The following is a 25,507-nucleotide window of genomic DNA, read 5'->3' on the forward strand; positions in this document are numbered from 1 at the left end:
TGCCTCCGTGTCCTTGCTCCCTTCCCGGCTGCTCGGGGGTGCTGGCAGTGAGCCCTGCCGGGGCGAGGGGCTGCACTGGGGGCGCACCGGGCAGGGCTGTCCCCTGTCCCTGGGGGCACACAGAGAGGCCCAGAGCGGGTGGGCAGGGGTTCACCGCAGCCGGGAGGGTCTCCCTGTATCCCCCGCATCCCTCAGCCGCCGCCCCGGTCCGTGTGTGCAGGGCAGGGCCGAACCGAGCCGCCGCTGACTGTCCCTGTCTCTGCCCTCCACCGCAGAGATTTAACTCGCTGCGACTCCGACTCCTCCATCCCGCACCTGAGCGACCACCAGCGTATCCCCAGCTCGGCGCCCAAGCTGCTGGCTGCCCGGCCCACGCTGCTGACCAGGTCCATGGAGGAGGCTGTCCCAGGGCCCCCGGGCCCCGGCGCGCCCACCCCCAACGGCGGCAGCCGGCACGGGGAGCCCTCCGCCCTGGCGGCTTTGCAGGAGCGGCCGCCCGAGAGCCCCATGGTGATGAAGAAGATGATGATGGTGAACCACGGCATGGAGAAGTCCTCCAGCCTGGGGGAGATCAGCCACCCGACGGCCGGCAAGCCCAGCCACTCGGATTCGTCCCGGTCGCACAGCCCCAGCTCCACCGACCCCGACACCCCCTCCCCCATCTCTGACTGCCGGCCCAGCGGCGCCAGGAACACCCGCATCCCGCAGCTGGCCGCCAAGAAGAGCCCGGGGGACGAGGACAGCAGCCTGACGGGCGACGAGGTTGACCTCGGCCAGAGCAAGAAAAAGTTCCCCCTAAAGATCTTCAAGAAGCCCAGGAAGTAGGGGGAGAACACCCCCGGACGCGTCCCGCCGCGGGGCCGGCCGTGCACCGGGAACGCAGCGCGGCCCCGGCACCCTCCGCATCCCGAGTCACCCCGGCGCCGGCACGGGAGGAGCTATTTAAACTTATTTATTTCCCGATCTCCGAGACGAAAAACCACGACGCCACCGGCTCCCCAGGAGAAGAACCGCCCCTGCCCTCCCCTCCGACTGCTGCGGTCCCGGCTTTGCTGTGCATGGCTTCCAGTTACTCCTGCTCTGCTCAGCCACGCGGCCTTTGGGTTTGGTTTCAATGTGGTTTTATTTTTTTATTTTATTTTTTATCGTTGTTGTTGTTATCGATTCGTTTTTCTGCCTCCTCCAACTTTTGCACAGGCTGATGGAGGGTCGGGGCGGCGCCGGCTGCTCCCCGCCCGGGGTGACTCGGGTCGCAGCGGTTCTCCCTCATTTCTCCGAGTCACTTTGCCACCCCGGTCCCCACGGCTACGCCCCTGGGAGGGGGATCCCATCCCCTCCTGAGCACCTCTCGCTAAGCAGGAGCAGGGGAGGACTCTGTCCTTGCCGGTACTTGTGTGCTCCCGGGCCCCACGGGGACGGGGCTGTCCCCACACTGCTCTGCCCGCTGCCTGGGGAAGGTTGGGGTGCCGGGGGGAGCAGCCCATGCCTGAACCCGGCTTTACTTCCCCGGGCACCTTCCCCAGTGCCCTGGGCTCCTCCGACCCCGCCGTGCCCCGAGGACCTGGCTGAGGATCCTGGTGACAAGGGACAGTGAGGAAGGGCCATCCCGAGGGGTGTCGGTGCAGAGCCAGGTCCAGCTGCCACACACAAAGAGGAGGGAGCTCCAGGGAGCAGGGCCCATCCCCTGTCCCCGTGTCCCCTGTCCCAGCTGGGCAGGGCTGCAGGGAGGGACCAGGACACAGCAGGGCTCTCCAGGGCAGGGGACAGGCTGTGCCTGGGTGGCAGGACCCCAACAGTGTCCTCCTGCTGTCCTGGCTCTAGGGCCTGGAGCAGGCCAGCTGCTGGGGCTCTGTGCCCTCCAAGGGACGCAGGAGGGCCCACAGGCAGTGTCCCACTTCCCTGAGGCCACATGCCAGGGTGTCCTTGGCTGTGCCAGCCTGTGCCCAGGGCCAGCATAGCCTGACCCGGGTCTCAGTCCATCCTGAGCCACTCCCAGGGGCTCTCCTGTCCTTCCTCAGCACATTGTGGGTCACATCCTGCTGCTCACAGCCCTCGGCTCGGCGTGTCCCCCATTCCATCCCAAGGGATGAGCCCTGCTCCATCCCCAGGGCTGAGCCCCATTCCATCACCAGGGCTGAGCTTCTCTCCATTCCCTTGCTCCCCTCTCCCAGCTCCCTCCAGGAGCATCCCCCAGCACTGGGGCTGCCAGGTGAGCCCCCAAACCTCCTCCTGCCCCACCTGAGGTGGCTCTCTGGCACCACATGACCCCGCGAGCCCAGGGTCCCTGTCCCCATCACCCCCTCCGTCCCCAGCCCCCAGACCACTGTCCCACAAGTCCCCGGGGGTGGCAAGGGGGCTGCTCCTGCCGAGGTAGAGGAGGATGCACGATTGGTGGAAGAAGAGGAGGCTGGGCTGGATGCCGAGAGCCACCAAGGCCTTGCTTTATGCCAGAGTAATATATTTGTGTCTTGACAATTCAGGAAGGGCTACAAAGGTGTTTTTTGTTCTGTAGGTAGGAGTTAAACAATTTCACTGTTGCTTTGGGATAAGTGAAAAATTCCTCTCAATGACTTAAGTGCCTGCATTTCCCTGGGGACGGGGCGACACGCTCGGCCCTGCGGCCAGGGCTGCTGCCTGGGCACCCCGGTTCCCTGGGCACCCCAATTCCATGGGCACCCCGGTTCCCTGGGCACCCCAATTCCATGGGCACCCCGCTGTCACGGGCAGGGCTCCCTGGGAGTGGGGCTGGCAGGGTCGGGGCTGGAGCTGCTTGTGGTGGCAGAGACCTGTGGATGCTTCTGGAGAAGGGGTTGGGGATCCACCAAACAACAACTGTTGATGCATCTGCCAACTCTTGATTTAAGGTTGTTTTGTTTTTGTTTTTATTTTTTTTGTTTTTTTGTCATTTCATAAAACTTTTCAATCCAATAAAGCATGTAGTCTATTTTACGAGCCGCCGGCTGCTGCTCTCTTCTTGCAGGCTTTCCCAGGTTGCCAGCACGGTGGGATCAGAGCATTGGGTGCCTGCTGGGAGTGAGGGGTTCCCTGGGGATGTGTCCCCAGCCAGCTCAGTGGGACACCCAGACTCCCCCCTGCACCAGGGCCCTGCAATCCCTGAGCAGAATCCTCTCCCATGGGAATTGGATCACAGCTCCACAGACACAGTGGGCACATCCCCAGCCCACGGCCACGGAAAATGGAGCTTTCTTGGCAGCAGCTGGAGCTGGACTCGAGCTGAGCTGGGAGGCACTGGTGGGGCTGGATCCACCCCGGGGTCATCCAGTCATGGCCACTGCCATGGAGACGCTGCTGACAGCCTGGGACAGGGACATGCAGCCATCCCAAACTGCTCCAAGAGATGTGACAGCTCCATGGGCAGCAGGTCCTGCTCACAGTGTCCCCCAGGAAACGCCTTTGAGGTGCAGGACATTTCCAGGAAAAGGAATTAAATACACGCTGGGATCGGTGGTTGGCATCTGCCAGGATGTGGGGCGGTGATGGCACAAGGGAAGTCAGCAGCCATCCCAGGGCATGTGCCCTTGGCAGATCCCAGTGTTTCCAATGCGCTGACATCTCTGTCTTCACACACCTTGTCTCACCAACAGCCTTCTCTGAGGAGATCCCGCTCCCTGCAGCCTCAGCCTGGCCAAATTCCTACTGGAAAAGCACATTTTCCATGGGCGAAATCCGTGTTTCTCGTCATTCCCCAGACCTGGCTGGCCGGGTGGCAAAGCTCCAGCAAAGGCTTCGCGGCTCATTCAAGCCCCACAGCCCCTGGGGCTGGCTCCTCGTTAGCCTGGCGCTCATTAGCGCTCATTAACAGCCATGAGGGCTGGGTGTCTCCACGAGCGCATCCAGGGAATCTCCAGCCTGGCGGTGGCACCGGTGTGTCCCTGCTCTGCCCGCGGCGCTGGGAATGCTCCGTCCCCACCTGTCTTTGTCACCATTGTCCCAGTGCCTTCCCTGGAAACACCACGGAGCCAGGTAAAGGCAGGAGCAGCGGGTGGGTTTTCTAGGAGCCAGACTGTCACCGCCTCGCCCCGGCTCAGCCTCAGCAGCAGAAGTAGCTGCTGGAAGAGCTCAAAGCCGGGATTTCTCCCTCAAAAAGCCAGGATTTCTCCCACAGTTCCCCCATTCAGCCACTGAGTCATTTTCTGCTCCTGTGAGCTTTTCCTCCTCCGTTGATCTGCATCTTCCAAAGGAGGAGGAGGCACACTCCTGATCCTCCTCTGCTTCTTTTTAGGGGGAGTTTCTCCATGGAAAGGGTGCTCAGGCCTTGGCAGGAGCTGCCCAGGGAGGTTTGCAGTCCCCATCCCTGCAGGTGTCCCAGGAAGGCCTGGCTGTGGCACTCAGTGCTCTGGGCTGGGGACAAGGTGGCCATTGGGCACAGCTGGGACTGCATGGGCTGGGAGGGCTTTGCCAGCCTCAGGGATTCTGTGATTCTGTGAAATTTCCTTTGAGCTGTTTTGTTCAAACCAGGCAGGCCTGCCTGGGACACCTGCAGGGATGGGGACTGCAAACCTCCCTGGGCAGCTCCTGCCAAGGCCTGAGCACCCTTTCCATGCAGAAATTCCTGCTGCTGCCCAAGCTGAGCCTCCCCTGGCCCAGCCTGAGGCTGTTCCCTCTCCTGCTGTCCCTGTTCCCTGGAGCACAGCCTGACCCCCCGGCTGTCCCCTCCTGGCAGCAGTTGTGGACAGGGATGATGTCCCCATTTCCCTGTGGGAACAAGAGCAACCACAGAGCCCTGTTGGCCCAGAGGCTCCTCTCCAGCACAGCTGGGTGGAGGTGAAGCTCTGCAGGGCCTCAGGAAGTTGGTGAAATGGTTCTGTTTCCTCCCCAGCTCCCTCTCCGCAGCGCTGGTGCCGAGGTTGGGCTGCATCCCGCGGAAGCTGTGCTGGGGCAGCACCGTGGCTTTCCTCTGCACCCTCAGCCTCACAAGTGAAACAACTGCTCCACCTAGTCCTGGTGTCACAAAAGGGTGAGTAAAACTCAGAGGAGAAGAATTCAAGGGCAAAGATCTGTGAGTGCAGCTTGGGCTCCAACTGATCCATAATCCCCTATGCCATTTGGAATTATTTTCCTTTCCTTTTCCAATAAAACAGAGACACCATCCCAAATTTATTCCCATTTCCTGGTCAGTCCCAAACATGCCCTGTGTCCCATCTTTGAGGGGAGGGCTCTCTGGGCTCTTTCTGAGCAGGACCAGGCTCACCTGCTGCATTGGGCACTTTCCCAACCAACTTGGGAGCCGAGGAACCCACAATGGCATTTTGGCTCAGAATCCAAATGGAACCAAAGCCCTCACCTGGGAAGGGACAGTGGCCCACCCACAAGCAATAAAAAACTGAACTTCCAGCCTCTTTGCGCCCTGAGATCTCTCTCTGAGCCTCTCAGGATCAGCCTCAACCCAAAGGTAACTTGCACGTTGATGGTTAATTGTTCTCTCGTGGTGCAAACCCCAAAATTTCCGGTGTGGTGTCGCATTTGGCTCTGCTTCCCGTTCCCCCCAAAGTAAGAGTGGCTCAGCCTGGCCCTGCAGGCAGGTGGGATCTGGAGGAAGAGGCATTTCACAGACTGCAAGCCCCAAACACGAGATGTTCTCCTACCAGTTTGGGCTCCCAAGTGCCACAGCTCCTGGTTCCTGAGACATTCAGAGCGGGATTGGAGAGGAACTGATGGTGTTTGGGGCTGGATTCTGCACAGGAACCTCAGCAGTGCTTTGGTACTGCTGCCACTGAGCCCTCACAGGACATGAAGAACCATGGAATGGTTTGGGTTGGAGGGACCTTAAAGCTCATCCTATTTCACCCCCTGCCTTGCACTGTCCCAGGCTGCTCCAAGCCCCAATGTCCAACCTGGCCTTGGACACTGCCAGGGATCCAGGGGCAGCCACAGCTTCTCTGGGAATTCCATCCCAGCCCCTCCCCACCCTTCCAGGGAACAATTCCTTCCCAATATCCCATCTCTCCCTGCCCTCTGGCACTTTGCAGCCATTCCCTGTGTCCTGTCCCTCCAGCCCTTGTCCCCAGTCCCTCTCCAGCTCTCCTGGAGTCCCTTCAGGCCCTGGCAGGAGCTCTGAGCTCTCCCTGGAGCTTCTCCTCTCCAGGCAAACACCCCCAGCTCCCCCATCTGGCTCCAGCCCTGGATCAACTCCATGGCCTCCTCTTCTCTGTCCAGCAGCTCCACATCCTGCTGCTGTTGGTGTCCAGGGCTGGAGGCTCTGCAGGTGCAGATTTGCTGCTTTTGAATCTGGGACAGAACTTTGTGTAATTTCATCTCTTCCCTCCTGCTCCTCTTGCCCTGATGACTGCACCGTGGCTGTTCCACAGCAGAGCCACAGATTGTTCCTGTCCGGTTTTTCCTTGGACACCTCCAGGGACTGCACCACTTCCCTGGGCAGTGGGATCCAAACTTTAATCACACACTGCACGCCCGGGCCTCGATTTAGGGTCATTAGAATGAGCACAGTTATTGTTTTGGCGTTTCAGGACGGTGTGTTTTGTCCCTTCGCGCGCTCTGTCCTTGGCGCCCTCAGCCCGTCCTGTTCCCCTATCTCCTCCCCGGCGGGGGGGAGCGCTGCCGCCGCCATCTTTGAAGCGGGCGGGATTCGCGGTGTTCCCCAGCGGGGCGGCGATTCCCGGGAGGAAAGCGGGGAGAATATCGGGATGAGGGTCGGGATTAGTGTCCGCCAGGGGCCACAGCCGGCACCGGGGGCCTGGCGGCTGGCGAAGGGGGCGAAGGAGAGCGCGGTGCCCGGGGGCAAGATGGCGGCGGCGGCCTCAGCGGGGCGGGGCGCGCGCGGCGGGCGCGGGAAGCGGCGGGCGCGGAGCAGCCGGAGGGACAGAGAGGGAGCGAGAGGAGAGAGAGGAGAGAGAGGGAATCGCCGCCGCCATGCACGTCGTGAAGCGGGGTGAGCGCTGTCCCCGCTCCTCAGGGTGTCCCTCACGGTACCGGGTGTCGGGGAGCGGAGCACTGTCCCGCTCAGGGCACCCGCTGGGAGGGCATGGGACCCCTCGGCTTTGCTGGTGGCACCCGAAGGGAATTCCCCCCCATTCTGGGGTTCCCTGGTGGCACATGGAAGGGTGGGATTCCCTCTGCCTTGGGGGTCCCTTGCATGGCTCTCAGGGTAAGCAGATGGGAATGCCCCCATTTCGGAAGGGTCCCTTCAGCACGTGGAGGGATGGGAGCCCCTCAGCTCTGGGGATCCCTCATGGCACACGGTGTGAGGGGATGAGATGCCCTTTCGCCTTGGGGGTTCCCCTCGTGCCACCATGGAGAGCAGATGGGGTGTCCCCCTCTCCTTTAGGAGAGTTCTCCATGGAAGGATGGGATCCCCTCAGCTCTGAAGGTCCCTCATGGCACCTGCTGTAGGGAGAGGGGTTCTCCTCAGCTTTGGGGGAGCCCAGAGTGAGAGAGCTCCCCCCGGGCCACAAGAGTGGGGGATGACACCCCTGAGGTTGGTTTGGGTCCCATGGCAGGAGCTTTGGGCTTGATCCCCACCCCTTTGGTCCCAGGGGTGCTGGGGTCCCCAGAGTCCCCAGCCCGAGGTGGGTCCCTAACCCTGGAAATTGGGTTTGTGCAGTTTCAGGTGGGAATTCTCGGGGTGGAGGGGGAGCCTCCCTTCCCCCTGCACCCCAGCTGAGCAGGCTGTCCCTGGTGATTCCCACACTGAATCCCCCCGTGGGAGGGTCTGGGAGGGGCATTCTGTGCTGAACTGGTCCGTACTGGTGTGGCACTGGTGTGACGTGACTTCTGTCCCCAGATGGGCGCCAGGAGCGGGTCATGTTTGACAAGATCACGTCACGCATCCAGAAGCTCTGCTATGGCCTCAATGCTGACTTTGTGGATCCCGTGAGTCCCACTCTGCCCTCGTCCTGCCCTGACCCCGATTCCTCCTGGGCAAAAGCCAAGTGGAAACCTGGACACGAGTTCCCGGGGTGTCCTGTGTTGGATTTGAGGATTCCTGTGGGTTCCTTCCCACTTGGGATATTCTCTGATTCCATGAACTCTTGGCAAATGCATCCAGAATGTGTTTGTTCCCATTGTTTGTGTTCTGAGGGGTTTTGCTTCCCAGGTGCAGAGACTGTGGAGGTGAAAATCCTCTTTCCCTGGTGTAGATCCCTTTCCCCTCAAACCTTGGTGAAGCCCTTGAGCCTCTGGTACTTTAAAAATAGAGTTTTGTTGCTCCGATTCCCATATTTTGGATTTGGCAGTTTGCTCCCAGTGTCAGTCTGCAGAGCTGGAGCAATGCCATCTGGAAGTAGCTCTAGTCTTTGGGATGGAGAGCAGGAGGAGGACATTGGTGACTTGGTGACCAGAGCAAAGTGTACTCGCCCTCAGTGACTAGGAGCCACAGGAGTGAAATTCTGAGTCCCCCTGCCTCCTTGTGCCCCTGAATTCTTACTTATTCTGCAGTTGTGTGTAACCTCTTTTCCTGGAGCTCAGTTCCTCCCTTGGGACTTGGATCTGCTTGTGCCAGAAGCTTCCCAGGCCAACAGTAACCTTCCCAAACCCTGTGCTAATGTTCCCAGTGAGGTTGTAAATCTCACGAGTTGTGCAAAAGTAACACCAGTTCACAAAGGTTCTGGTGTGGCCAGAAAAATTCTGGCCTGGTCAATCCTATTGCCTGGAAACCATCCTTACACGGAATCCTGGAAGGATTATGTTGGAAGCAGCTTTCAAGGCCATCTTGTTCCACCTCTGCCACGGCAGGGACACCTTCCACTGTCCCAGGCTGCTCCAAGCCCCAATGTCCAATCTGGCCTTGGACACTGCCAGGGATCCAGGGGCAGCCACAGCTTCTCTGGGAATTCTATCCCAGGGCCTCCCCACCCTGCCAGGGAACAATTCCTTCCCAATATCCCATCTCTCCCTGCCCTCTGGCAGTGGGAATCCATTCCCTCTTGTCCACAGTTCCCTCTCCAGGTGAACATTCCCAGCTCTCCCAGTTTGGTGTTTCAATTTGCTTTCCTCTTCACGCACATCCAGCAGTGCTGCTGGGAGTGAGCCCCTCTTCCCCAGCTGAAACACAAGGACTGGGGATCCCTGACCTCAGGCATTTCCCTCTCCCAGGCACAGATCACCATGAAGGTGATCCAGGGGCTGTACAGCGGGGTCACCACGGTGGAGCTGGACACTCTGGCCGCAGAGACCGCGGCCACGCTGACCACCAAGCACCCCGACTACGCCATCCTGGCCGCCCGCATCGCCGTGTCCAACCTGCACAAGGAGACCAAGAAAGTCTTCAGTGGTGGGTGAACATCTCCAGCTGCTGGGGGGAGAGACACAGTGGGAGGCTTGGAGCACAGAAATATGGAAATCTCTCAAGTGGGAGTTCCTGAGGACCCAGGCTGGCTGAAAATGCCATGGAGATGAAACCCACGAGTTTCCCAAGGCAAATGGAATTGCCTGCTTTATGAAAAGCAGCTGGAGAAATGGAATGGTGAAAAATGTGATGGATTGAGGTCAGGTTGTACCCACCTCCCTCCCCATTTGTTCCTTGTTACAATGGGGTTTTAACAGAATTTGTAAGAGAAGTGCATTGTTGAGGCTCACAGTGCTGAGCAGTAGAAGAGCAGTTGTTGGAGGGGGTTATTTCCCAGGATGGGCATTCCTGCCTCTTCCATCCCTGAATCCCAGTGCCAGGTGCTGCAGGGACAGGCCTGGACATGTCCTGCTCACATCTCTTTCCACTGCAGATGTCATGGAGGATCTCTACAACTACATCAACCCTCACAATGGGAAGCACTCCCCAATGATCTCCAAAGAAACTCTAGACATAGTTTTGGCCAACAAAGATGTAAGTAGTGGGCTTTTTTCACTTCTGAACTATTGCACTGACTTTTGAAAACTTAATTTATTTTTCTTATTTTTTAAGCAAGTCATGTTTTACGATAAAAAGGCAACACAGAAACCAGTGCAGGGCATGTGCAGAGAGTTTCCTTCCTGTAAGGATGTTTTGTAGTAGAATTTGTTTTCTTGGATGTTCCCATTGCCATGATCAGCACAAGTAAATAATCTGAGAAGTACCTTGTGCTGGAGCAAAGTGAGGCAGCACAGGAGGGAGAGAGGAAATCTGGGTTTCGATTCCAAGGCATCCCAGGTCTTTGTTCCTGCTGGGAATTTCAGTTTCTCCTTTGGTTCTGTGTTTTGTTTCTTGCTGTCCAATCAGATTTCAGTAAATTCAGCCAGAACTGAGTGAAATAAAGTTAGTTGAAGCTGTACTTTTGCTGGTTTGAGGGAAGTGCTGTTCCTGCTTCATTCCTGTGCTCTGGTGGCCCTTTCAGCAGAGCTTTGGGGCCAGGAATGCCTGACAGGGATAGATAGCATTGTTACACCCTGTAAATGTCCATTTTGTTATTTCCTGCCAGCGCCTGAACTCTGCCATCATCTACGACAGAGACTTCTCCTACAACTACTTTGGCTTTAAGGTGAGGAGCTCCTGGGTCTGTTGGGAAGGATGGGAATGCTTGTGGAATTGTCTGGACTGGGGCAAAGGGGGGCACAGGAGGAGGTGGGACGTCACTGGGGCTGTGAAGAAGAAGGGTACCTGCACAAAGCAGCTGCCCAATGGGATGAGTCATGGAGTTTTCCTTGCTGCTGGAATATTTTAGCTGTTGGGCTCTGTTTCACGGCAGATCACACTGAATGTTGTTGGATGCCATTCCTAAAGGAAATAATCTGAGCTTTACTAAACCAAAAAAGGGATTTTTGGTTTTCCCATTGTTGAGTGGAGCAGTTGCTCAGTAACACGTTTATCCTCTCCCCACACCACCCCAGGGGCTGCTCTGCTGCCCTCACACCCAGCTCAGCTGTGCTGCTTTGTTTTGGGTCTGATTTGGGTTTAGGGCTCTCTGCAGTGTTCCACTGTTCCATAGCTCTGGGGACTCCAGACAGGTCTTGTGGGTTCAGGAGCAGTGTGGGACCTCCTGCCCATGCTCCACACTCCATAATCCAAGGCAGTGTTGGAATCTTCCAGTGGATTTGTGTATTTTCAGTCATTAATCACCTAATCAAGCTAATAAAGAGAGGAGAAGCAGAGTGCAGGGGTGGTACAGCTTGGGCTGAGGAGATGATTGAGTTTGGAGTTAACAGGGTTTTTTACAAAGTTCAGATCTGCCTGTCTGCTAAAATCCATCCTCTCTTTTAAAGACTCTGGAACGCTCCTACTTGTTGAAAATCAACTCCAAAGGTAAGAGCTGAGCACTTCTTAAGAAATTTGAGTTAATTTAAATTAAATTAAAACTAAGTTTAGGTACTGTGCTGTCAGTGATGCAGGCCCTTGGCTGGGAAATCCTGGGTTACTAGAAGGTTAATTATAATGTCATGAAGCTGAAACATGATTGGATTCTAGACTGGATATTTGATTAGATTTTATTCTGATTTTTTTTCCTCCTCCATGAGAGCAATTGAGATTGGAGCAGGTTGTTCCTTGGGTTTTTCAAAGCCTGAAGGGATAAAGTCCTGAATAAAGAGGGCTGGTGCTCTTTGAGGAGTTTGGCTTGGAGAACTTCTCAAGTTCCTTCCAATCCAAATCACTCTGTGATTCCATGAAAACTCTGGCTCTCAAGTGTCCCATTGCACATTGTTTGGAGCTTGTTGCTGTGACCTCTGTGTCTGTGACTGTCACATGGAGTCTTCTTTCTGGCTGGCATTCTGGGTTTAGTTGGTGGGTGAGAGGCTGGGCATGCCCTGGCCACATGTCCTGGCGTCCCAAAATCCCTGTGCTCTGCGCTGATCCCCAGTGTGGGCAGCAGGAAAAGGGGGATTGTGCCCCTGTGCTCAGGTGAGAGCTCACCTGCAGAGCTGCTCCAGCCCTGGGGCTCAGCACAGCAAGGAGCTGGAGCTGCTGGAGAGAGTGCAGAGGAGGCAGCAGGATGAGCAGAGGGATGGAGCAGCTCTGCTGGGAGGAAAGGCTGGCAGAGCTGGGATTGTTCAGCCTGGAGAGGAGAAGCTTTGGGGTGACCTCCTTGTGGCCTTGCAGGGCCTGAAGGAGCTGCAGGAAACATGGAGAGAGACAATTGCCAAGGGCTGCAGGGACAGGACACAGGGAATGGCTTTGAACTGAAGGAAGGCAGGTTTAGATGGGATACTGGGGAGAAATTGTTCCCTGGGAGGGTGGGGAGGCCCAGAGAAGCTGTGGCTGCCCCTGGATCCCTGGCAGTGTCCAAGGCCAGGTTGGACATTGGGGCTTGGAGCAGCCTGGGACAGTGGAAGGTGTCCCTGCCATGGTTGGGGTGGCACTGGGTGAGCTTTAAGCTCCCTGCCAAGCCAACCCAGTGTGGAATTCCATGCTTTTGTTCTGTTGCAGTTGCTGAGCGTCCCCAGCACATGCTGATGAGGGTGTCTGTGGGCATCCACAAGGCTGACATCGACGCTGCCATCGAGACCTACAACCTGCTGTCGGAGCGCTGGTTCACCCACGCCTCACCCACGCTCTTCAACGCGGGCACCAACCGCCCCCAGCTCTCCAGGTGCTTTCCAGCTCCTCAATAAATGCATTCCCCGGCAAAGGGAGAGGCTTAGGGATCACATCTGCTCAACTGAGATGCTTGCACAGCTTCTGAAATGAGCAGCTGAGTTTCTGTGTGAAGTTTTGAGCAGCTGCTGTCTTTGGGGAAAAATACCCAGGTTTCTGTAAACTCTAGAGGTAATGGAAACCTTTGCATGGCTGTATTGTACTGGAAAGTTCCTGATGTGCATGGTCTGCTGCAGGTTACCAGAGGAATCCTGGTAATTGTTTTCTAAAAGCAGCAAGCGTAACTGATAGGTTTTTGGTATCATATACATCAGGAAAAGGTTTATATCAATGTGCTGGGGAAAGGTTGTTCCCCCAGAGGGTGCTGGCACTGCCCAGGCTCCCCAGGGAATGGGCACAGCCTGAGGCTGCCAGAGCTCCAGGAGCCTTTGGTCAGCACTGCCAGGGATGCACAGGCTGGCATTGTGCAGGGCCAGGAATTGGACTCTGATCCTTGTGGGTCCCTTCTAACTCAGAGTATTCCATGTTTCTGTGATTGAAAGTGTTTGGTAACAAAGGCATCGGCAGTACGAGTATTGCTTGTTATGCTTTCTGTAGCTGTCCTTTATTCCACACCTCTGGGTTGGCTTAGTGGAGGACATGAAAGGATCCATGTTTGCCCTGGTTTCTGCAGCCTGGTGAAACACTTGTGACTCTTCCTTCCCACCATTTGTCCACTGAAGCCATTTGTTTCCTTCAGCTGCTTCCTGCTGTGCATGAAGGATGACAGCATCGAGGGCATCTATGACACCCTGAAGCAGTGTGCCCTCATCTCCAAGTCTGCTGGGGGCATTGGCCTTGCTGTGAGCTGCATCCGTGCCACGGGCAGCTACATTGCTGGGGTGAGTGTCCAGCACAGGGAGCTGCTGCTGCTGCTCCCAGGAAGTGCCTTCACCTTGGCTGCCAAACCAGTGCTGCTTCTCACTCAGTTCACACAGCAGTGAACCTCCCTCAGTAGTCCCTTGGCCTAAGGCAGGAAGGTTGTTTTTTTCCTCAGTGTTTTGGCTCCCAAATAGAAATCCTTCCTAAAAGAGGATCTTATTCCACTGCTTGGTCAGGCAATTCCAATAGTTACATATTAGCAGCCTAGGAATATGCCCAGAGAGTCATGCAGTAGCCCTTTGCTTTTCTGTGTCTCTAACTGCCCCAGACCATCTGTGGGTGTGGTTTTGGGGTTTCTTGTCACAGTGTGTGTGACATAATGTAGGGGCAGGAAGTTAGGAGGGACATTTTATTAACTGTGGGGCATATAGCTGATACACAGATTTTTGTCAAAACATGTGTGGGGAAGGGACTAGTAATAATTGGTGGTGATCAGTATAAGAGCTCTGCAGACTTAGGAAAGACCCAAAGGAAGTTCAGCCAAGCCCCTGCAGGGAGTTGCTTTCAGCACTGATGGTTTTCCTGTGCCTCTGCAGACCAACGGGAATTCCAATGGGCTTGTTCCAATGCTGAGGGTCTACAACAACACCGCCCGTTACGTGGATCAAGGTGGAAACAAGGTACCTCTGATGAGGGTCCAAAAGGGATCCTCAGGTCATGGGAGAGTTCCACACTGGGAAGGGTTGTCTCATGGTCATCAGGAAGCTGATGGAGTGGTTGTGGGCGACACATAATCAAAAATGGGCATTTTCCTCCTTGTGTTGGTATCTGGTGTTCCTCCCCAGTTAGTTTGGGGTGTTGTGTGCCCTCAGGAGCAGGGCAGGAGGTTTCTTTCCAAGGACAATTTGTTCTGATCCAGATTGTGTTCCATGTCTCAGAGACCTGGGGCTTTTGCCATTTACCTGGAGCCATGGCACCTGGACATCTTTGAGTTCCTGGACTTGAAGAAGAACACTGGGAAAGAAGAGCAGCGAGCCAGGGACCTGTTCTTTGCCCTCTGGATCCCTGATCTCTTCATGAAGCGAGTGGAAACCAACCAGGTGAGAAGCTTGGCTGGCACAGAACAGGCCTGGTAGTGGAGGAGCAGGTGAGCAGCCCTGCAAAGAGCTCAGGAAGAGCTGCAGAGCTGCTTTGCTCCTTGTTCCTTCCAGGACCTTCCTGGAAGAGCTGCTGTGCCTTGTTTGAGAACTTGGCTGTGCAGGTAGAGAATGGAGCTGAGCAACTCCAGTGGGATGCTTTGCTTCAGGGCTTAATCTTACAGTCCACGATGTGTTTGTGGACTGTTGGGCTGAATTTTTGCTCTGGGGTTTCTGTAATGCATCAACATTTTCTCATTAAATTGTTCTTCCTGTGTCTGCTTGTATTTCACAGGATCTCAGACTGGTTTGGCTTGGCAGGGAGCTTAAAGCTCATCCAGTGCCACCCCTGCCATGGCAGGGACACCTTCCACTGTCCCAGGCTGCTCCAAGCTCTGTCCAAACTGGCCTTGGACACTGCCAGGGATGGGGCAGACACAGCTTTAATTAACAGAGTGCCTAAAGATTTCCTCTGAATATATTTCCTCCTTACAGGACTGGTCCTTAATGTGCCCAAATGAGTGTCCTGGCCTGGATGATGTCTGGGGAGAGGAATTTGAGAAGCTCTATGAGAGGTAAGAAGAGTGAACACGCCTTTAAGTGGTGCCTTCCTCTCCCAGAGCTGTCCATGTCCTGTGGGATCTGGGGCCACAGGAGAGGTTTGTGGGGGGGAATCAGAAGTGGTCACTGGGCTCATGGTCAGATTGATAAGAATGTGAGGATGAGGATGTGTCCTTCCCACTGTGACCTGTCAGGGTGGAGCTGTGTGTGAATGATCACTTTAGCCTGTTAGAGGCACATTCTGGAGTGATCCCCACTCAAAGCACTCCCGGGCTGTGTGTGGAATTGCCATGTGGCTGCTGTAGTGAAAGGTTTGTTTTCCTCAAACAAGGACTGTGCTGCTGCCCTGCTGTTCAGAGCTCAGCAGTGAGGAGGGCCTTGGCTGTCCCACACCCTGAGCAGTCAAAAGGACTCTTCCCCTGCTTTTTGGGGGCTCTGGGGCTGACAGGGCTGTGTGTGTGTGTGTTGCAGTTACGAGCGGCAGGGCCGTGTGCGCAGGGTGGTGAAGGCCCAGCAGCTCTGGTACGCCATCATCGAGTCCCAGACCGAGACTGGCACTCCCTACATGCTCTACAAGGACTCCTGCAACAGGAAGAGCAACCAGCAGAACCTGGGCACCATCAAGTGCAGCAACCTGTGCACTGAGATCGTGGAATACACCAGCAAGGAGGAGGTGGGTGCAAACGGGAACTCGGGGCGTTGGGGAAGCTGGGAGTGAGTGCTCCTGTGCAGCTCTCTGGAATATATCTGATTCTTGCTTGGGGAGGAGGCAGCTGAGAAACTGCTGACCTGAGTACTCACAGCTCTTCCACTGACTCTGTGGGTTCTCTTCCCACTCCCATGGAGAATTTGGGATGACACAAGACAACCACCAAAGGGAAAGGGACAAGGAACAAGATGGGCTTGAAAGTTCCTTCCAACCCAGACCCTTCTGGGATTCTGTGTAAGGACGGTTTCCAGGCAGTAGGACTGACCAGGGCAGGATTTTTCAGGTCATACCAATTTCCACTGAACTTTCCTGAACTGTTGTTGCCTTTTGCACAACTCCTGAGGTACCCCAGGATCAAGGGGTGCATTTTCCCAGCCTGGCAGGTTCCCTGGTGGGTTGCTTCTGTGCAGTTTGGACAGGAAGCTGTTCTGGAGCTGAGCTGTGTGCTCTTGGCCCGGAGTGTTGCTCCATTCCTGATGATTCCCTGTCTCTGCCCACAGGTGGCTGTGTGCAACTTGGCCTCCATCGCCCTGAACATGTATGTGACCCCTGAGCACACCTATGACTTCAAGAAGCTGGCAGAGGTCACCAAGGTCATCGTCCGAAATCTCAACAAAATCATTGATATCAACTACTACCCTGTGCCAGAGGTGGGTGCTGGGCTGGGGCAGGGCTGAATGCTGCCTGGAGCAATCCCAGGACACAAGGAATCACAGGGGAACTCCACAGACCTGTTGGGAGCTCCATGAACCACCTGTTCCCAGGTGGGACCTGTCAGTGCCTGGTTGAGCTTCAACCCAGAGTGGTTCTGTAGTGAAGCAGGAAAAGCCTCCCACTGAGATGGTTCTGCCATCAGAATTTTGTCATGTGTGAGGATTTTCCAAGCAGAGACCAGCACTAGGAACTGAGTGGGACATGGAACAGAGAGAGGGACCCTGGAAAGATCCCAAGAAGATCTAACTCTGGTTTTACAACTTCCTGACAGGAGGGTGCAGCCCTGGCTCTGCTCCCTGGGAGTGAGGGACAGGACAAGAGGAAATGGCCTTGACCTGTGCCAGGGGAGGTTTAAGTTGAACATTAGAAAAATTTCCTTCATGGAAAGGGCTGTCCAGCCCTGGCACAGACTGCCCAGGGCAGTGGTGAAGTGCTCATCCCTGGGGAGGGCAATTTAACATTCTTGTGGATGTGGTACTTGGGAACATTAGTCAGTGGTGGGGAACAGTTGGGCTTGGTGGGCTCAGAGGATTTTCTAACCTCAGTGATTCTGTAATTCTGCTCTATGAAATGTCATCATTGATCAGAATGTGCTGAGTGTTGACTTCCAAATCCTGGCTCCCTTTGCCAGGTTAAACAATCACAATCTGTGTCAGGTTCTAATAAACTCACTCTGGGTCCCAGCAAATAACAAACAGTGAAGCCCTGTGCAGGATGAAAGGTGTGTTGGTGCAGAGCTCATGGCACACTGCAGCAGGAGGTGTTGCTCCCAGAGGCCTTTCCCAGCCAGCTTTCCCCTGCAGTGTGCAGAGGTGACTCTGTCCGTGCTGTCCCCGCAGGCTGAGCGCTCCAACCGCCGCCATCGCCCCATCGGCATCGGCGTGCAGGGCCTGGCCGACGCCTTCATCCTCATGAGGTTCCCCTTCGAGAGCGCCGAGGCGCAGCGCCTCAACCAGCACATCTTTGAGACCATTTACTACGGGGCCCTGGAGGCCAGCTGTGAGCTGGCCAGGGAGCAGGGCCCCTATGACACCTACGAGGGCTCTCCGGTCAGCAAGGGGGTGAGTGCTGGGGACTGTGCCTGGGAAAAGCTCTGGGATGTTGATCCTGTGCCTGGGCTGCTGCACAGACAAGTGGGATCTGAGTCAGCAGTGCCCTGGAGTCAGGAGGGACATTCCTGTTCTGGGGAGCACCAGAGCCAGCATTGCTGGTCAGGGAGGGAGGGATTGTCCTGGGGCAGTTCTGGATGTCTCAGTATAGGAAAGATCCACAGGAGTGTCCAAAGGAGGGACATGAGGATGGGGAAGGGTCTGGAGGGGCCACACGAGGTCACTTGGTCAGTTCAGCCTGCAGGAGCCTGAGGGCAGAGCTCCCCGGGGGCTGCAGCTCCTCCCGAGGGACAGTGCAGGGACAGCTCTGATCTCTGCTCTGGGACAGGGACAGCAGCCAGGGAGGGCTGGAGCTGGGCCAGGGCAGCTCAGGCTGGAGAGCAGGAAAGGTTGTTCCCCCAGAGGGTGCTGGCACTGCCCAGGCTCCCCAGGGAATGGGCACAGCCTGAGGCTGCCAGAGCTCCAGGAGCCTTTGGACAGCACTGCCAGGGATGCCCAGGCTGGCATTGCTGGGGGTCTGGGCAGGGACAGGGCTTGTACTCAATCCCTCTGGATCCTTTTGCACTCAGGATACTCTGTAATTCTGATTTGAAAAGAAAAGCAAGACTCGGCTTGTGCTCACTGTGCTCTGGAGCAGTCAGAAGATTCAGTGTTTGTCAGGTCATACAGGAGCTTCACTGAGATCTAATTGGAGAGAAGAGTTAATAGGAATAATGGGTCTATTTCCAATGGAATTTATAAAACATGGAGAAAGTGCCCCCTCTAATTTGGACCCAACTGTGTTCCTCAGATCCTTCAGTATGACATGTGGGATGTCACCCCCTCTGACCTTTGGGACTGGAAGGCTTTGAAGGAGAAGATTGCCAAGTGAGTAATTGCATGGTTTATAGTAGATGTGAAATACATTAATCAGATCCCAGACTAGTTTGGGTGGGAAGGACCTCAAAGCTCCTCCAGTGCCACCCCCTGCCATGGGCAGGGAACCTTCCATTATCCCAGGTTGCTCCAAGCCCTGTCCAGCCTGGCCTTGGACATGAATTTGGTATATTCTGTCTACTGAGAACTAATGGCAGAGTCCAGGTGTAAAAATAGCCCCATATGTTCCCCCCACCCCAGCAGATCTTTCTTCAGAGCTGTTTTTTGAGTGGCTTGCTTTCATTTTTGTGCTTCCAAGGCAGAGGAGCCCACCCTCACTGCTCTGCTCTAGCTGAGCTTTGATTCCATCTCAGATGCATCAGCAGGAGGATTTACATTCCCATTAAACAAACAGTGAGCAATGAGCCATGAGCTGGGCTTGGGGACTCTTCCATGCTGCCAGGGAAAAGCTGAGCCTTGAACATCCTGAAGACAGGAATCACTGAAGTGTGACGTGCCTGTCATGAACTAATTCCATCTGTTTGGGTCTAATTTTTAAATGTGGTAAATCTGTCCCTTGTCTTATGTGTGGAGAGGTTTCAGCCTCTGCATGGGCTGCTGGTTCAGTTCTGCCTCAGGGTTGTGGATTGTGCAGTGCCTGGCAGGTTGTCTTCCCTACACCCCATCCCATGCCTGAATCACTTGGGAAAGCCTCTGATGAAAGATGAAAATAGCAGAGCCTTTACTTCTGCTTCCACTTGACCCACAGTGGCAGTTCAGTGGTGCTGCCCTTTTCCTGTGGGTGACGTGAGGCTCTGCAGGTTCCCAGATTTCCCACTGTGCTGTTCCCACCTCTGTGCTGTCCTTGGCTGCAGCTCCCTAACTTTGCCTGTTGTCCCCAGATATGGTGTCAGGAACAGCCTCCTCATTTCCCCCATGCCAACAGCTTCCACTGCCCAGATCCTGGGCAACAACGAGTCCATCGAGCCCTACACCAGCAACATCTACACACGCAGGGTCCTCTCGGGCGAGTTCCAGGTGAGCTCTGGGGGAACAGCTTTCATATTTCCATATCTTTTATGAGGAGGACAAGGGGAGGCCTCACACCTGGGGGCCCAGTTCAGCTGGATATTTGTGCCCAAGCATTGAGGGCACCTGGAGCACTGGGTGCTGCAGGAGTCCAGCTTTGTGTGTTCCACAGTCACCATGGAATAGGTGAGATTATAAACACCTGCTGCTTTTGTCTGGGCAAAACCTTTATGGGGCCTCAAGATGGGCTGCAGCAGTGCCTGCTGAGGGGGGATTGCTGATGTGATGGGGGGGATGTGGGAAGAGTAGCTGAGACCACAGTCCTGAGAATGAGCTGTGGAGAACTCAGAGGTCTGAAGGGGCTGTGGAAGAGCTCCACAGGCTCAGAGGGGTCTGTCAGTTAGGAAAGGGAGTGAAATGAGTTGAGCTCTGGAGTCTGGACTTAGCAAAGACCCCTCTTGGAGATGAGGGGAGTCTGTCCCTGTTTGGGAGGTGTGTCCATCCCCTCTGGGCTGTCTCAGGGCTCTCCATTCCTCCTGGATCACTGCAGACAGGAGTGGGGAGGCTGGAACAGCAGGATCATTGCCCTGCCCCTGTGTAGGGCAGGGGAGGGCTTTGGGATGGGGTCTCCAGTCCCAGCAGGAAAAGGTGTTTTCTTCCCAAATACTCAGCCTGCACCTGTTCTTTCTTTCCCCTCCTGACCCCAGTCTTGATTGTTTACATTCTTTATGAACTCAGGTTGTGCTCAGTGGCCATGGGACACCAAGATGCCTCCTTTTCCCATCTCTTGGAATTCCTCATGCAGGGCAGTTTAATACTACCCCCCTTTCTAATTTGCCATGTCCAACAGAATCCCAGAATGGTTTGGAGGGACCTTTAAAGGTCGTGTAGTTCCAACCCAGCCATGGGCAGGGACACCTTCCACTGTCCCAGGCTGCTCCAAGCCCCAGTGTCCATCCTGGCCTGGAACACTTCCAGGGGTGAGAGTCTGTCAGGAATGTGCAGGATCCTGTTGAACCATTTAAAAACCTTTGGCTTCTGCCCCTGCCAGGTTGTGAATCCACACTTGCTGAAGGATCTCACAGAGAGGGGTCTGTGGAACGAGGAGATGAAGAACCAGATCATCGCCCACAACGGCTCCATCCAGGTACAGGGGGAGCAGGACAGGGAGTCCTGCCAGGCAGCTCCTGCTGCTTGTGGATTCCCACTTATCAGAAGGATTATAAAAAGGTGATTCTCTAGCAGGGAGTATCATGGAATATGCTGTGCTGGAAGGACCCACAGAATCATCCAGTGCCACCCTGCCCTGCCCAGACCCCCAGCAATGCCATCCCTGGCAGTGCTGTCCAAAGGCTCCTGGAGCTCTGGCAGCCTCAGGCTGTGCCCATTCCCTGGGGAGCCTGGGCAGTGCCAGCACCCTCTGGGAGAACAACCTTTCCTGAGCTCCAGCCTGTCCACATGTAACTGCTGAGGGAGAGCTGAGTGTGTTTGCATGTGTGCTTGGTGCTTGCAGACACAGGATGCCCAGAGGAGGCACCAAGTTATTAGAGGGATGGAGCAGCTCTCCTCCAAAGAAAGGCGGAATTGGGATTGTTCAGCCTGGAGAAGAGAAGGCTCCAGGGTGACCTAAGTGTGGCCTTCCAGGACCTAAAGGAGCCAACAGGAAACATTGAGAGACTGTTTACAAGGGCCTGGAGGGACAGGACACAGGGAATGGCTTCCCAGTGCCAGAGGGCAGGGAGAGATGGAATATTGGGAAGGAATTGTTCCCTGGCAGGGTGGGGAGGCCCTGGCACAGGATGTACAGAGAAGCTGTGGCTGCCCCTGGATCCCTGGCAGTGTCCAAGGCCAGGTTGGACACTGGGGCTTGGAGCAGCCTGGGACAGTGGAAGGTGTCCCTGCCATGGCTGGGGTGGCACTGGATGAGCTCTAAGTTTCCCCCTGACCCAGACCAGTCTGGAATTCTGTGTTTGGATTCAGGGATAGATCTCAGCTGTACAGGCCTCAGTTCCAGTCAGGATTGCTGGAATCCTGGCAATCACTGAAGAACCCCATGTTATGAATAGGGATATCTGGGCAGTCAGTGCTTTCCACACTGAACACTCCCGTTCCTTCCAGAACATCCCTGAGATTCCTGATGACCTGAAGCAGCTCTACAAGACTGTGTGGGAGATCTCCCAAAAAACCATCCTGAAGATGGCTGCAGACAGAGGAGCCTTCATTGACCAGAGCCAATCCCTGAACATCCACATCGCCGAGCCCAACTACGGGAAGCTCACCAGCATGCACTTCTATGGCTGGAAGCAGGTGCTGGGCTGGGGATTGTTCCTGACAAACAGGGGCATTTCCTGGGATTGGGGGCTTGTTCCTTACAAATGGGATCAGTACCTGAGATTGGGAGGCTTGTTCCCAATGTGTAGGATCAGTACTTGGGATTGGGGTGCTTGTTGCTGATAAACAAGAGCTGTCCCTGGGACTGGAGGGGTTTGGGGCTTGTTCCCAGCAAATGGGGGCAGATAAGTGTGGCACACAGGGACTGATAAGCTCTGGCACACAAAGGCTTCCAAGAATCCGTTTTTTCCCCTGGAGTATCTCCAGAGCAGCAGAGCTGGGGGTGCCTGCAGTGCTGCTCCTGCTCACCCCAAGGCTCTCACTGTGTCCCCAGGGCCTGAAGACTGGCATGTACTACCTGCGCACCAAGCCAGCTGCCAACCCCATCCAGTTCACCCTCAACAAGGAGAAGCTGCGGGAGCGAGAGAAAGCCTCCCGGGAGGAGGAGGAGAAGGAGAGGAACAAGGCAGCCATGGTGTGCTCCCTGGAGAACAGGGAGGAGTGCCTGATGTGTGGCTCCTAAGGATCACCCAGGGCTCCAGCAGAGCCTTTCCACCTGGCTGGAGCTGCTGGGATAGGAGTGTCTGGAATGACGTGAGGATGCAGAGGGCTGGGGCTGGGAGGGGGGTAGTGTAGCTTCCCCATCCACAGGGATGGGGCATATGGATAGGGTGGGCATTGCTGTAGTAGCTGGGCTTCCCAGGAATTTCGGTGCTCTGGCATGGCACTGAAACCATGGAACCCTGCAGGCACGACTGAGGACAGGGAGCTGCTGGTGCCACTCACAGGTCTGGCCTGAGCACTCCAGACTGTGCCTTCCAGTCACCAAAGACTGTTCCTCGTGTCCCAGAGGAAGCAGCACACCTGGCTGATCCCTTTTCCTTGGCTGGGAACCCCCCGGTGTAGGTGTGTTCAGTGTCTGCCAGGGCACAGGAGCAGCTGTGCCCAGCTGACACACCTGCACTGTCCCCACCTGCCACAGCCTCCTCCCACTGCTGCTCCCTCTCTTGTCCCCTCCTCTGGCCTTTCCAGAAAGCCTTTGGAAGGAGCAGATGGGTGGAAGGGGTGTTGCTTCTTGGGCAGTTGCTGTTTTCCCTCAGCTGCCAGGGCAGAGCATGGCACTGGCTGAACGTCCCTGTCCAGTGGGGCCAGGAAAGGCAGAGCTGCTGCCCTGCATTTTATTCTGCATTAAATTCACTCATTTAGACTAATTTCTCAGGCAGTTTCCTTGCCAGGGGGGCAGTGCTGTCCTTGGCCACAGGTCAGGTGCCATCCTGTGTGAGGGCCACATGCCACTGGTGAAGGTCACCTGCCATCTCTTTCCAGGGAGCTCCATTTCTCCACCCCTGCTAGTTCTTAGATCTTTTAAACCTCTTCTCACTCTACTGCTCCTGTACCCATTCACTCCCTGCTCGAACTCAATGGGGCTTCAGGCAGTTCTGCAATATTTATTAACTCATGAACCATAACCAACCCCAAATCCAGCCAAAATCAATAAAACATGGAATGTCGAAGGAATCAGTGGTGCTATCTTGGGAGCACTTTATTTTGATGCAAAATGAGCATCTGTGCTAACAGGTTTGTATTGTTGCTCCTGTACTGCTTTCCACAGGGAAAGGGGGACATCATCCCTCTCCACAGCTCTGTGACAGGAGGGGACAGCCAAGGGGGTTCTGAGCTCTGCTCCGGGGGAACAGGGGCAGGAGGAGAGGGAACAGCCTCAAGGCACACCAACCCCGGTCCTGGTTCTGTCCTGAGCACACCAGCCCTGATCCCTGTCCCAAACACGAACCCCTGTCCCTGTCCCTGTCCCTGTCCCTGTCCCTGTCCCTGTCCCTGGGGTGGCGCGGGTCATGCAGTTCCGCGCGGGGCCGCCGGGTGGCGCTGGTGGCTCAGCCGCAGAACAGCAGGACGGGGAGACGTTGGGACCTCGCGTGACCCTCGTGTGTCCCCGGGGCACCTGTGACAGACCTTCTGAGAGCTCCCCAAACCTTCTGAGAGCTTCCCAGACCTTTCTAAACATCCCCAAACCTCCCCAGACCTTCCCAAACCTTCAGGCCCCAGAGCAGAGCTCGCTGTGTTTCAGTCCCACGTTTCCTCTCCAAAGTCTGGAATTTGGGTCCCACCTGTCCCCAGCCACCACCCCAAAGCTGCTGCTTCCCAGGGGAGGCTCTGGCAGCGCTGCCCTTCTCCAGCTCATGTGGGGACACGGAGATGGCTCCAGTTTTCCTCGTGCTTGGAATTCTTCAGCCTCCCTGCCATCCCCAGGCACCTCTGGTTTCCACTGGGGCACAGCTCTGTCACTGCAAACTGGGAGGTGCTGGAAGGGACAGAGCCAGGGCAGCTGCTGGGAAACCATGGCAGATCCTCATGGGAGCTGCCTGGCATGGAGAGAGCAGGATGGGGGAATGGGAGAGTGGGACAGGGCACTGGGGAAACGGGAGATGGGCACTGAGGGGACAGGACAGGGCACTGGGAACAGGACAGGGCACTGAGGGGACAGGACAGGGCACTGGGGACCCTGCTGGTGCATTCCTGGGAGCTTTGTGCCCAGGCTCTGGAGTTGCTGGGGCTGTCCTGGCTCTGGCAGAGGTTCCTGGCCTGGGATTCGCTGTGCCTGTCTTGGGCTAAATGCTGAGGAGCACCTGAGCCAGCAGCTTCTCTCAGGATCCCCTCAGGAATTCCCCAGGTGCCCCCCAGGGACTCCTCTCTGGGTTTTCTCTGGAATCCCAGTGGCCATTCCCACCGCTGAGTGATTGCAGGTTTCCAGCTCCCAGGATGTGCATGGTGGTGGCCATTAGGCTGCACTGCTGCTCACAGATTCATTCCTTCCCTTCACTCTCATTTTCTTTCCCCAGGTAACGAGGTGTGGGAAGCTGGGAAGAGCTCACATACAGGGCAAGGGACATTTTTAGCAGGGAGGCATGAAGGGATGGAATCCTGTTACCTCCCTGGCTGAGCCTTTGGAATTACTGGTTCAGGGAACATGCTGGCTTGGGTTTGTGTGCTCAGGAGAAATGGGGAAGGAAAATAAAAGTAGGATTGAATGAAGACATTTCTTCACTGTCTTCAAGAGAAGTATTGAGGGGCTGGAGCCCCAGGAGGGGCTGAGGGAGTTGGGAAAGAGCTGAGGCTGGAGCAAAGGAGGCTCAGGGGAACCTTGTGGCTCTGCACAGCTGCTGCCAGGAGGGGACAGCCGGGGGGTCAGGCTGTGCTCCAGGGAACAGGGACAGCAGGAGAGGGAACAGCCTCAGGCTGGGCCAGGGGAGGCTCAGCTTGGCCAGCAGCAGGAATTTCTGCATGGAAAGGGTGCTCAGGCCTTGGCAGGAGCTGCCCAGGGAGGTTTGCAGTCCCCATCCCTGCAGGTGTCCCAGGAAGGCCTGGCTGTGGCACTCAGTGCTCTGGGCTGGGGACAAGGTGCCCATTGGGCACAGCTGGGACTGCATGGGCTGGGAGGGCTTTGCCAGCCTGAATAATCCTGAAATTCTGTGATCTCTGTCTGCTCCTATGACATACCCAGCAGCAAACACTGGAGGAAAAGGGTTGAAGTTCTTAGTTTAGTGTAATTTTTTTCTGGATGTGACCATTTTTTAGGCACTTAGAGGAATGGAATCAGGTTTGTTAGTTTATTGGGTCCCAAATGTGCTTCCAGCAGTGATTCCCAACCAAAGAACATCCATCAGGCTTCTGGTACAAACCCACCTGGCACAAAAAAAGAGCTGAG

General features: G+C 55.8%; 2 protein-coding genes across 11 annotated transcripts in view; both read left to right on the forward strand.

Moving 5' to 3' along the window:
• The window catches only part of STIM1 (stromal interaction molecule 1), a 70,046-nt gene extending 67,094 nt beyond the window's left edge, over positions 1–2,952 (forward strand). For 8 of the 10 annotated variants that reach the window (XM_085071872.1, XM_085072162.1, XM_085072033.1 and 5 more), the window contains one exon: positions 276–2,952. In XM_085071872.1, coding sequence (XP_084927998.1) covers positions 276–825 — 550 coding nt within the window. In that variant the 3' untranslated portion in view covers positions 826–2,952. The remainder of the gene's footprint in view (positions 1–275) is intronic. The other 2 variants (XM_085072112.1, XM_085072581.1) reach the window with 1 other exon arrangement.
• Positions 2,953–6,767: 3,815 nt separating this feature from the next.
• Positions 6,768–23,301, forward strand: RRM1 (ribonucleotide reductase catalytic subunit M1). The gene is made up of 19 exons (XM_085072715.1): positions 6,768–6,910; positions 7,763–7,851; positions 9,073–9,250; positions 9,699–9,799; positions 10,371–10,430; positions 11,152–11,191; positions 12,311–12,473; positions 13,218–13,359; positions 13,936–14,019; positions 14,278–14,439; positions 14,971–15,050; positions 15,508–15,709; positions 16,246–16,395; positions 17,299–17,520; positions 18,359–18,435; positions 19,326–19,461; positions 20,504–20,599; positions 21,571–21,759; positions 22,118–23,301. The coding sequence occupies exons 1-19, from the start codon at positions 6,892–6,894 to the stop codon at positions 22,304–22,306; spliced, it is 2,379 nt and encodes a 792-aa protein (XP_084928841.1). The 5' UTR covers positions 6,768–6,891; the 3' UTR covers positions 22,307–23,301.
• Positions 23,302–25,507: the final 2,206 nt, after the last annotated feature.

The sequence above is a fragment of the Lichenostomus cassidix genome, chromosome 1 (assembly GCF_008360975.1).
Source record: "Lichenostomus cassidix isolate B80296 chromosome 1, HeHo_3.0, whole genome shotgun sequence".
In the NCBI taxonomy this organism is placed as follows: Eukaryota; Metazoa; Chordata; class Aves; order Passeriformes; family Meliphagidae; genus Lichenostomus; species Lichenostomus cassidix.